This window comes from Hesperophylax consimilis, chromosome 13 (genome assembly GCF_061612785.1).
Source record: "Hesperophylax consimilis isolate HC1 chromosome 13, BYU_Hcon_1.0, whole genome shotgun sequence".
Taxonomy (NCBI): domain Eukaryota; kingdom Metazoa; phylum Arthropoda; class Insecta; order Trichoptera; family Limnephilidae; genus Hesperophylax; species Hesperophylax consimilis.
Genome location: NC_142848.1, coordinates 27,445,517 through 27,458,305, shown reverse-complemented (window position 1 = coordinate 27,458,305; position 12,789 = coordinate 27,445,517). Strand labels below are relative to the sequence as shown.

The 12,789-nt window shown below is 35.0% G+C and overlaps 1 protein-coding gene across 1 annotated transcript; it reads right to left on the bottom strand.

Moving 5' to 3' along the window:
• Positions 1–8,716: 8,716 nt before the first annotated feature.
• Cmpk (cytidine/uridine monophosphate kinase Dak1) lies at positions 8,717–12,345 on the bottom strand. Its single transcript, XM_089638624.1, has one exon. The coding sequence runs from the start codon at positions 12,234–12,236 to the stop codon at positions 11,595–11,597; it is 642 nt and encodes a 213-aa protein (XP_089494750.1). The 5' UTR covers positions 12,237–12,345; the 3' UTR covers positions 8,717–11,594.
• Between the last annotated feature and the right edge of the window lie 444 nt (positions 12,346–12,789).

Here is a 12,789-nt window from a genome sequence, read left to right as displayed (position 1 = left end):
AACCAAAACTATCAAATCAATCAGTATTTAATTTCAACAGCCTCAGCGCTTGTTACGACGATTCCGAATCCGACAGCGATTGAATACGAGAATATTTTGTAACTTTGAATAAACCGTTTTTTTTTTCAACTTCATCCCAGTTTCCTTTTGTGCGATTTATTTCAGTCCTTCAACTTCAATGTTACGGTTTCGGGTAAATTCTTTGTTAATTATCATCTAATAAATTCAGGGTCGCAACGTATTCATTGGTTTGTAACAGAAAATTCAAGATGCCTCAATACGATTTTTAAATGATATCTGAGTATCGAAAAGTTGTCTGATAGAGAAGGTGCTACACTTAATTTGTCTGATATAAATTTTTTGCACATGTGGACAACTTATTTTATCATGTCCAACAATTTTCAGACATATTGCTATGATACTGATCGGTAAAATTTGTTAACATTTTCAAAACGGTCTCAAAATTTAATGCGTTCACATTTCCGTCTGAAAATTGTTTTGTTCGCATCAAATAACCAAAATTTACTAATAAAAAAGATTTTCAGACGTATTGCTATGAGACATTTTTTTGTCTCATTTTTAATTTTTTTAAGTGATTTTACGGGTTTGCGCTACACCACTAACGTCTGAAAAATATGTTTCCGGTATCTCAGAACTATCATTCAACTACAGTCTGCAAATCAGACATATTGCTATGATGCAGTTCGGTAAAATTCTTTGACAATTTTGAAAATTCGGTCAGATCAAACGCTACGCGGAAAATGTCTGATATTGGTATTTTCGAGTTCAGGATAATCCATAGACATATGAATATTAGGTAGACCTGCCCTAAGTGATTAAAAGCGTATTATCCCCACTCCCCATACCGGTTCCGTTGAGCCGGCTGGGCTCGCGTACGGCCTCAAGTGATATTTGAAAACGTGACGTCATCATTCTTGTGCGAACTATGGTCGAGGCATCATCGGTTCATTTTACGAAATAACACGGCAAAATGTTTACTTGTACTATGAAAACTGGTAAAAATAGATGCGAAAAAAGAGAATAAACCCAATTGTCGTATTACATTCCATATATAAGCATTATTTTATTTTATTTTAAGCATATTCACATCGTATAATATGAATCAGTTGTTACTATCACATCGAGAAACGTCTGGACGCGAAACACAAAGCTGGTTGGTTGCTGGGAAGTAAATTATGAACATTTATAAAAGTGTCTTAACTAAATACTCTGAAACTAACTACGACTCTGAATATAGAAGCTGCCTTACTTTGCCGAATTTGGACTTCGCAAATTTGTTCATAACGTGGCGAGTAATTTGCGCTCCCATGTAAAAATGTCTATTCATTCAAAGCAGATTTTACTTTTAAGAAGTAAATGGTGATATTATAATGCGAGATGCCTATTTACTGTCAGATTGATTTATTGACGAATCACAGTCATCTTCACTCCCTTCGTTCTTCAACAGTTGATTTTACCCCTCGCCTTTATATTCTCGTCTATTAATTCCTATGTCTGTGGGATAATCGTATTTATCGATTTGATGCGGTTTTGGCCGTATTGCTATGAGACAAAAATTTTGGTCGTGGGCTCTCGTACTATTATGGATCTTAGTTCCGGAGGAAGTTTATTCCAAGCATTTGGCCCAGATGGTATATAAAAGGTATTTGGCTTGCGCTTAGGTTCTATCAGTCTGCCTACAGCCAGAGATGTGCAAAATGGGTACCCAAAACCATTTGAAATGCAAAATGGAAATGGGTCAAAACTTTTCCATTTGAAAATGCAAAATGCAAAATGGTTTTTAGAAAAGCATTTCAAATGCAAAATACCTATTTTCAAAATGCATTGAAAATGCAAAATGGTTACTCAGGTCAAACAATTAAAATAATTATAGAATTTAAACAATTTTGTCATTTAATAATGGACATCAATGTAGAACAAACATATTACATGATGGTACATCCAAAAACACCACAACTACATATTATGAAATAACAAAAAATTTGCGCTGGTCTAATGTTGCCAACGTAAAAACATAGAAACTGCTATCTAATATTTAATATTACAGCGTCTTGGCCCATGTTCAGTATTTGAATCAGTATTTTTTGTAATGTTATCACTCAATTGCCAGGGCTCCTACCAGGGAGCAACTTGACAAATGTAAATTATCTCTCATAGCGAGGTTGAGGGCCGACTGATATTTGGGGCTTATGAAAAAAAGATGAGTGGAGATAGTAGGAAGAATGTTGCAAAAAAGCATTTAAAATGGAAAATGCATTGAGAAAAGCATTTAAAATGCAAAATGGTTTTTAGAAAAGCATTTAAAATGCAAAATGGATAATACGCATTTTGCATTTTGCATTTCCATTTGAAATGGATTTATTTGAAATAAAGCACATCTCTGCCTACAGCTGATGATGTTGCTGATCTAAGAGTTGACTGCCTCAGACCAGTGTTTTCCGAAATGCATAGTTCCGAGATGTAGGATGGGGCCATTTCATTGATGGATTTAAACAACATCCAGCACAATTTGTACTGAATTCATTCGGGGCACTTGAACCAGTGAAGGTTACGAGGGTGTTCTGAAATGAGCGAATATTTATAAACCCCGGTTATGAGCCGTGCTGCTGCATTAAACACTGATTGAAGTTTGTCAATTTGATATTTTGGAAGGCTTTCGTAAATGCCATTGCAGTAATCGACACGTGAGACTACTTAAGAGTTGATAAGTAGTTTTGTTGAGGCATAACTTTTTCAACAGAGGGGCCGCTTTGCCTATTTTTCAAAAGCCCGCTACCTTCAAATGGATTTTTTGTTTTTTTCGACAGCGACATTTAAGATTGAAGATTTCAATTGATTTTTGTTTAAATTTCATGTTATGCAAACCGGTTCTTCAAATTTAGTTCCATTTAGGATATGCAGCGTAAATTAATCAAAACTTTATTAAAAATATTCTCAGCCAGGGTTTTCAAGAATTACCCCAAACATTTTGATTTTTCTCTATAAGTGGGCAGTATAAAATTGAAAAGCGGGCCACAAGAATTGAGCCGCGGGTTGTATATCACTGGTTTGTGACAGTTAAAATTTTACAGCCGAAAACCAAAACAATCCGCCAAGCTAGTTATTTATGACTTATGACAAATGAGATTTTACAAGGGGTACGATATGCGCAGTGGGTACGATAAATATGCCTCTCCTTTAATGCGCAAGCAAGTGATAAGAAGATTGACAATTTAGTGATATTTTTCTTGGAAGCCTTGGAACATGTGACGATAGTTACAATGCGTTGATTGTTTTGAGGGGGAAATTGAGAAGCATGAAATTACTTTAATTTGTAATTAACTAAAGTCGCACTTGCATTTAACTGCTATATGTAGGAAGGGTCGACAGTCAGATGGGTCAACTGACGGTTATTTGACATAGGCTAATAACAGTAATAACTATTCTAATATTATTCTGTTCACGACATCGATGCACGGATTTTAAATTTCGAAAAAGTAATTTTTTTACTTCTACCATCATGTAGAATCACCTCCCGAAGTTCGAACACTTTGCCCCCGGGCCCTGTCTTAAAGTGTAACATAGTTTTTTATAAATATCAATTTTATGAAAGTGTATATATGTGTAAATACTTTTATAAAATTAATATATATGCTTTTATAAAATGATATTAAAAAACATTTATCGAATTGAAATAAAATTTTCTCCCATGAAGGTTTTTCTTATAAGATTATCTATTCATGTCTGAGAGCAAAGTGCACTGATAAGATGTAATCTACATCAGTGCTCCGCAACCCTTTCTCACCTAAGACACACTAAAATTCTTCCTAGAATTCCGCGTCACACCAAAAGCTAAAATATATAGGTATTAAATTGATACACAATTTTTTTGTTTTTTTTATTTGACAAGTATGCATACATATAACTATAACTATAGAACTTCGGAGAGGTGAAGTTTTAAAGTCATGTCATTAGTGCTTCCGTAAAATTTATTGCATTGGTTGCAAAAGGATTTCGAATCCAATCATATTGTTCCGTATTGATGGAATAAAAATACAGATCAAATTTGTGCTGAAGCATACTTAAATGTTGTTGGGCCAGATCCACAATTAACTGTTTGTTTTCAATAGTACTTTGGTTGATCTTTTGGTACATTTCCACACATCCTTTTTGCAACTATTTCTGCCAAAGTTCGTTTTTTTTTTCAACCCTTGTAATTTGTATTTTGCATTTTTTTATTAAGTTCATTCAAATGCTCGAATATATCAGCCATGCATGCAAGTTTAATCAATCAGTCATCATCATCGAGGTGCTGATATACGTAGTTCGTGCATATTTTGAATTAAAAGAAACTCACGCACCTCGTGACGAAGCTCAAACAATCTAGCCAAAACTTTGCCTCGGGATAGCCAACGAATTTCAGTATAAAACAATAAAGATTCATATTCGGCTCCCATTTCAGCACAGAATATTACAAAATTTCTATACTACATTTTGAAAAATAGACAATGTTATAAAAAATAATTTGTCATTGTGTATTAAATACATAATGAAATACTGTAAAATGTCAAATACATTGAATTTGACCGCGTCACAGCTGTGTCCGGCTCACGGCACACCAGTGTGCCACGGCACACTGGTTGCGGAGCACTGATCTACATGATGGTAGAAGTAAAAAATATAATTATCTTTTTTCGAAATTCCATTATTTTTTTTCCAATGAAACAATATTTTTTGAGTTACGTAAAAAAACATCATCATTATTCAATGGACAATACAAAACGTATTTACTCGCATTTCCAATTACAGATGCTTTAGATATATTTTCAAATAGACGCATTTTGAAATAAATAAAATATGTAGCTAAAAATAATAGAAAACTTTTTACATAACGATAATTTCTAATACTTAGGTTTGTTTTTTGATTATTTTTTTGGCTTTAACTGTTTTTTTTTAAATTTAAGTAAATAATCAATTTTATAAAGATATATGTACATTTTATAAAAATGTACGTAAGACTTACATTTTAATTAAATATATTATTAATATAAAAAAGAACTGCGTAATTCATTAAATCAATAATCTTCCCTCAGTTTGAGAATTATCAGCTACCCGGTGAGTTGTTGTTAAAAAAGACAACGCGAAAGCCTCTTTTACATGTTTTCCGAAATTTGGTTTTCAAGTGGATATTTTTGTAAAAGTTAATTCCTACGATTTAAATACTCCAGGAGGATTGGCATTGGTACAACGGTAGGTAATATTCATTGGAACTTCACATAAAACATTGTTTTCGTTGGAAAAAATATCAACCATGACGTAAAATATACTTATCGAAAGATTGGAACTAGCATTTTGGAGAGACCGTTTTGTGGTACTCTTTCAGGATGCAGAACGGTAGAATGTCCCATAATACAGGGTTTTTCAATAAGAGGTGTTATTTTGAATAGGCCGCTATTTCGGTAGATGTTATTTTTAAAGCTGTCATTTTTTGACATTTGACAAGTAGAAACTGCGCCATTAATAAAAATGGAATGACACACGCTTCAACAACGCATTGAAATTATTAAAATTCACTTGAGTGAAGCAAATGCAAATCATCTTGAGTGATGAGGCCCATTTCCACCTCGGTGGCTTCGTCAACAAGCAAAATTGTCGCATCTGGGGCTCGGAAAACCCAAGGGTTATTCTCTATCGCCTCTCTATCCTCAACGTGTGACTGTTTGGTGCGGTTTATAGTCCGGCCGCGGCGGAGTCATTAGACCTTACTTTTTCGAAAATGAGGCTGGAGCAACAGTTACGGTGAATGGATTTCGCTATCGAGAGATGATTAATGATTTTTTATGGCCGGAATTGGATGGTATTGATCTGGACAGCGTTTACTTTCAACAAGACGGCGCTGCGTGCCACACAAGCAACGAAACCATTGATCTTTAACGATTGAATATCAAAATAACACCTCTTATTGGAAAACCCTGTATTATGTGGTGAAACTTATGCCAGATCATGGTACTGGCAATTGAACACCGAAAGTTTGCAAGTAAAACTTTTGCTATTTATTTGGAGTAAAAACGTTTAGTGACATTATATAAAAAAATATTGTATTGTATAATATAATAATATAAATATACGGGACCATGTAAAACGGGCTTGCACGCTCACAGTAGTATCGCAAAATTCTAGCAGTTACCGTCCAGATTGCAACATGTGTGACTTGGAGATTTCATAAATCCGAAACTCTTTGTTGTTTATTTCAATTTTTGAAAAATAAGATTTTCCGATAAATGCCATAAACACGTAAAATAAATTATTCAAATATTTGCAATAAAATATTATTTACAATAAATCACGAAATTTTTGGTGCCGAGAGCAAAAGCGCATGTCTGTTAGGCAAGCCGTTCGATGGCCGTCCGACTGGCGACAGGCGAATGACGATTGTTTGAAAGGGACTTATGTAAATACGAATGTTAGAGAGAGCGCGCTAATATTAGCATTTAGCATTTAAAGAAACACTGATTTTTTTCAAACTGTAATGTGTTAAATAACAGAACAAACCTGTTTTTTTTCGGAGCGATTAAGCAATTAATTCACGATTTTTTCTATCAAGGGAATTTGATGAATTTACTTTTTTAACATAAAAAATGTACGGAGATTATCTTAAAAAATGTGAAAAAAGTGTTCAGGGGAAATTTATTACGGTTCGGTAGAAATTCGAAATGCCGGGTCTAAAAGTCTTTCAAACTTAATTTTTTTTGGTTTGACTTAGGATTGAACCCTCCTACCCAGAAACAGGAGGATCGGGTAGAATCGGGTAGGACCGAAATTTATTTCTTATATTGGTGATGTCATCCGATTTCAGATAAATGCGTATATGTTCACGTGTGTGTGATTGCCACCAAAAGTTGATAGAATGTATTGTCATCGACGAAAAGATCTGCCGAGTTTCAGGTCGATCGGATGTCAGGAAGTAGGTTAATTTCCGCTTCCAAGATTTGCATTAATTCATGACCGAAAACAAAAGTGTATTTATAAAAGCCCTGTATGTTTCTCGTTCTTCAGAATTTTACCAGAGTGACTGAATACTTACGCGGTTGTGCATCAATGAAATTAGAGATTTTATTTATTTATTCTTGTCTAATTTATATAGCGCCGCTTTTGTGAGATATCACCTCAGGGGCGCTTTGGTCAATATTCTTCTCCAGGCAATACAGAGAGTTTACTAAAAAAAATGATGAATAAAAATAAAACCAATTGTTTTCGATCAAAACTATCTGACCTCTTAGCAGAAGAGATGACATTTATCATTATACAAATTAATATTTTTATAGCAAACTAGGTAGGTACCTACTTACTTTTAAAATTTGAAAATGTTCCTCCTCATTTTTGCAAATTTTTATCGTATACAAAGCACAACATTTCCTACTGTTGGGAGACATTGGGACTATAGCATCCCTGATAGGGGTATATTGTGAGGCTGAAAGGAATGGGGAGGAAAAGGAGATGGGGAGGAGCAAGGTTAAGCTGTTAGGTAAGTTTTTTTGGTATTTTAATCGGTGATTTGCAAGGACAAGTTAAATGTAAGCTTGGTTAAGTTTCGTGGTATATTTTGTGTTCATTTTTGAATATATCGATCGTCCAGCTCATTATTCGGACAAATCCAAAAACAAAAAAAATTGAGTTAAAGTTATAAATAATTATGCAGCATTATGTTTGGAAGCGCGTCTCTTTATCTGGTTCCTATCAATTAGTCAACATTAATTTTGAAAATTTCGTAGAAGTTTATCCGGTAGTTATCTCCTTTCTTATCATAATTATCACTTAAAAAATGTTATTACAAGTCACCATGACCTTTTCAGACATATTATCAGTGAAACAGCAGTAGATGAAGAATATATAATACGCAAGTGAATGGTACAAGTCAGGAACACCCTAGGAAAACACGACACTATCCAGTAAAAAAACATGTAAAACCATTTAATGAGTGTGGAAGATACATAGAATAAAGAAGAACAATAGAAATGTCTTCCAGACAAATTTGAATGGATACAAATTACACGACTAAATTCGTACCTTTTGGTTCTAGATCATTAAGCAGTTGCTCTATCTCACTTAAACTTTCCTGACATTGTATATCGCCCTCCCACATGATTTTCATAATGATGGTGAAACGCAGTTTTGCATTGAAAATTTAATATGTGATTGGCCAGATTTAAATATGGCCCATACGGCATTTTTGTTCTATGTAAGATCCTAAAAAATGTAACTTTCTATTATTCTAATTCTTACTATTGTATACTTTTCTATTATTCTAATTCTTGACAAGGCCCGACTCAAGTATCTCATTCACTTGGTCGTGCCATGTCTTCCTCGAGCGTCCCTGACTTCTGCTACCATATGTATATGAATGAAGCAAACAGTGTTCGCCAAGATAGAGTTGTGTGGTGGTCCAATCTACCAAACCCCTACAGGAAATCGGTACTGTTCAGAGTCGAAACATGCTCGAAATGGCTTCAGCCGTGTTTAGTGACCAGGTCTAAACAGGCAATCCTCCTCAAATTGCCTGAATTGGGGATGCCGTAATCCCACTGGCTCGAGGCAGTTAATACTCTTGTCTTGTTTTCATGACAAATAAAAGAGAAATGATTTAAACGGGTCATCCCTCGGTTCGGCTTCACTGTATCATGAAGGAAGGATAAAAACATATAAATAAAACATCAAATGAACTTACAATTTATAATTTTATTAGCATTTTTCTAAGGCCAAATTAATTGTGACTAATCAAAACAAGAAACCAACTGGAGGTTGTTCAACGCAATCATAATAATTTTTTCTTTATTCTCAGAACAGAAGGGATCGGACAGAAGAAGCAAAATAATGATTAACAGTTACTATTAATAGTTGTATTCAGTTGGCTTCTCAAGTAATATAAATCAATAAATGATGCGGCCATATTGGTTACATTATTACATACATAAATTAGTAATTATTTTTGCATATGGGAGTTGTAGCAATAGCTAAGTAAGTTGCGATCATGTACACCGTAATAAGTTCTCATACGGTGGAAACACAGCACTAAATACAAAACGAAATCCAAATGCATGATATCAAACAAGTGCCTGGCACCTGTTTACGTAGAAGCCTGAACAAAGCACCTACCGCTGAAAATGTTCAGGTTATACGTACAAAGTTTCCTTTTTTACTGTATATCAGTAATTTCACTAAGAAGTTTGTATTGGAGTTTATTAATAGACAGAGTGTAGCTACCTTCAGTTTCATAGACTTTTTTTGTTAAAATTTTACCTATCATCAGTGTTTATTGTTTTAAAACATTAACCGCCTTGCTTATAAATGCGGTGTAAATATAATGCGGAGCGAAGGTCAGAACAGTAAAAACCTGACTTGTTACCACAGCGTTTGAATAGTTAAAACGGTCTTAAACCAGGCTCAAGGCCGGCTTTACCATACCAACATTATATAAGAATCTAATCAGTAAAACGATTGGTAAAACTAAATATGATTATGAATCTTGTTTCAGTTATATTTTGTCTGCTCGAAACTACAAAAAAAGAAAGGTTAATGTTAACTCTACAATATTTTTCAATTATTTCTGACGGTCATTTTGCCATTTGAAAATTGGTTGTCTGATGTCAAACTGATTACTCGCAGCAAGTTTGTCATAAAAAAGCCCTTGGTGCAGGTGTGACAACTTCCACGGCGCGGTGCCGAATATTTTACTTGCATGTGAAGACAGGGCTTTACAAAAAATCAATATATGTATACATTTTGCGTATTATCCGAAATTGTTTTGAAAACTTAAGGTTTAACTGTTCAAGTTTATGAAACATGGCCTAGTGAACTTCACTTGACACATTCACGGACACAACGTCTATTGACGTTGTTTTAGAGGAGATGTGATGACACAACATATACATATATACGTCTTTTAGTCAGGGAGGCGATAGGACGCAATTGACTGGGAACTCAAGTTACGCATTGTAATAAACACTTCTAGTGCTTCTGTACTGAAAAGTGTCACACCCAAAGATGATAATTTTTTACTACCTATTACACATGAACCTTGTTGTATTAAGAACGGTGCTTAGCAATTTAACATTACATAATTGTAACTAAAACCACATCATTTTGTTTTGATTGAAAAGAAATGTCACCGGAGACCAAAATGCAATGCACATTTTTTACTCCAAATAAGCTCAGGATACGCTGGTTAGTCTGTTACACCCTGTGCACATATTTTTTTAACGTAAAGCCCTTACGTTTAGTGCTTCATAAACAATTGCAGATAATATGTACATAATATGCACTAATCTAATCACACTTCGTTGTAATGTTTGCAATAAATCATTGATTTAAATACAATACACTACTAAATACAATAACAACATAGTAATACAAATAAATTATGTATACACACATGATTACAGATTAAATACAGAGAAATTTATTTACTTCAAGGATTTACTGGCCATGATTATAAATAAAAATAAACGGTAATTATTTCCCTAAGGCCACAGATTATGGAAATTACACTCTGTTGATACTTAATTATTACAAGAAACAACTATTTATATGTACAAAATAGCTTATCAGGTGTTTAGTTTGGGTTGATTGATTAATGTAGATTGAAATGTAACTTTCGTATGTGCCACTCCTTACAAAAAAAGTCCAAAATGGCGGCAAAGGGATCAAACAAATTTTGAACTTTGAATAAAAATGAAATTATAATGCATCTTTTACCATCTATCCCGAAGTAAACCGTTGTTTCTTCTAGTAATTAAGTTGAAACAAAGTGTTTTTGCATAATCTGTGCCCATCCAAAGTGCGGCGGTTAGGGAAATATTTACCCAATAAATAATTTTCTAAGTGAAGGTTATTTTTTATAGCCATTGAATTCATTATATACACAACACAGGTACTAATTTACCAACTGTCATTTAAGGTTAGGTTGCTTCTCTTTCTTGCCCAAGTGTAGGAACTCTGTCCCGGCGCATTTGATTTGTGCTGAACTGTCAGACTTGCAATAATCCCTTTTTTGCGAGTTGTTATAAGTAACTGTGGTTTAATCCAATTAAGCTAACACTATAAAGTTAATTAGATGAAGCCATCCATTGGAAATATCCCTGAGTAACTAGAACCATTAAGTTCCCTAGCTACTCAACTCTTAAGTTACTAATGGTAAAATTTGGACTAATTTTTTGACATTTTTCAATCAATAACATCATGGAACTTAGTTCAGTAACGTACATATTCTATCTCTACAGTACAAGGTGCATAGTTACAGCAAAAACTGTTAAAATAATATAAATATGTAAATTATAAATAGTAAATATTAGCGACATTCACTGTTTTTACGCAATTAAATTAAAAGCTAATACACATTTTTTGGTTGTAAGCATAATAAAAAAATATTATATATTTAAAGCCTGTTCGTATTGGGAGGGAAGAAAAAACTTCCAATGCGCACAGGACATTAGTTTATCAAAACATATTCAACTTAGTACCTAGTGTAGAACATTACATTACGCAGAGTGTAGAACGGAGAAGAGACTGGAATGAGCCCTACACAACAAGCCTCGAGCTTACGCGGATTCTCCGGCGAACTTGCTGAAAGCCTCCTTGACCTTCTGGAAGACCTGGTCGGGCGCGGCGGATGCGTCGATGCGGGCCACCAGGCCCTCCTGCTCGTAGTATTTGATGATGGGCAGACTGTCGTTGAGGTAGGTGTGGAAGCGCTTCTTCAGGGACTCGAGGTTATCATCAGAACGACCGCTGCCCGCTGCGCCGCGCCCGAGGCAGCGCGCTGTGCACGCATCCTCCGGACAGTCCAGGAACAGCACAAACAGCAGCCGCGCCTTGTCCCCCATGGCGCGCTGCCAGCCCTGAAGGTTGTCCTCGTTGCGCGGAAAGCCGTCGATCAGGAACTTGCTCTGGCCGGACAACTCCATAGCGCGCGCGATCAGCGAACATGTCACCTCGACGGGCACTATCTTGCCGTTGCGGATCATCTCCTCGATCATGTCACCGTACTGCGAGCCGGGCCGTGCTCGCTCCTCGCGCAGCAGGTCACCGGCCGACAGGTGCACGAGGCCGAACTCGCGCACGATGTTCTGGCACTGCGTTCCCTTGCCCGCGCCGGGCCCACCGAGCACGAAAACAACTTCGGGCAACATTTTGAACTTTGACAAGTTATGGACCGCTTTGCTTATCACACGTCCACTCATAAAAACTTTGTAACTCGATCGATTTTATCAAACGATAGCCGATAAGCGGCTATACGTCAGGTATCGCGGAAGTCCTTGAATTGTCAATTCTTTTGACAGTTGTTGGAGAATGGGGATGCCATACGAAAAAGTACTTATTTTGACATTCAAGGAAAAGGTGAATAATATCGAAATTTATGAAAATAACCGATAATAAAATTCATGAACCTAGAGCGGCCAAATGAGTATTTTATTGCTTCCAACTCTCAATAATAGCACTGATACACTATATAAATACTAGACTATAAACATAGAAATTGCACAATGTAAACCCACCATATTATAGACGTCACTTTTAAAATCAATTTATTATCTTCTTTCGATTTCATATACGGATAATATAGGAATGTATCTTTTTTAGAAAAAAAAATAGGTACTTTTTTCCATTTTAATCCTTTTATTATTGAAATATCTAAAAAATATAATTTATATTTTTTGAAAAAACATTTATGAAACAAAAAATGAAATATAATATATAACATAAATATTTTTTACTTCTGGCGTCAGTATTTCT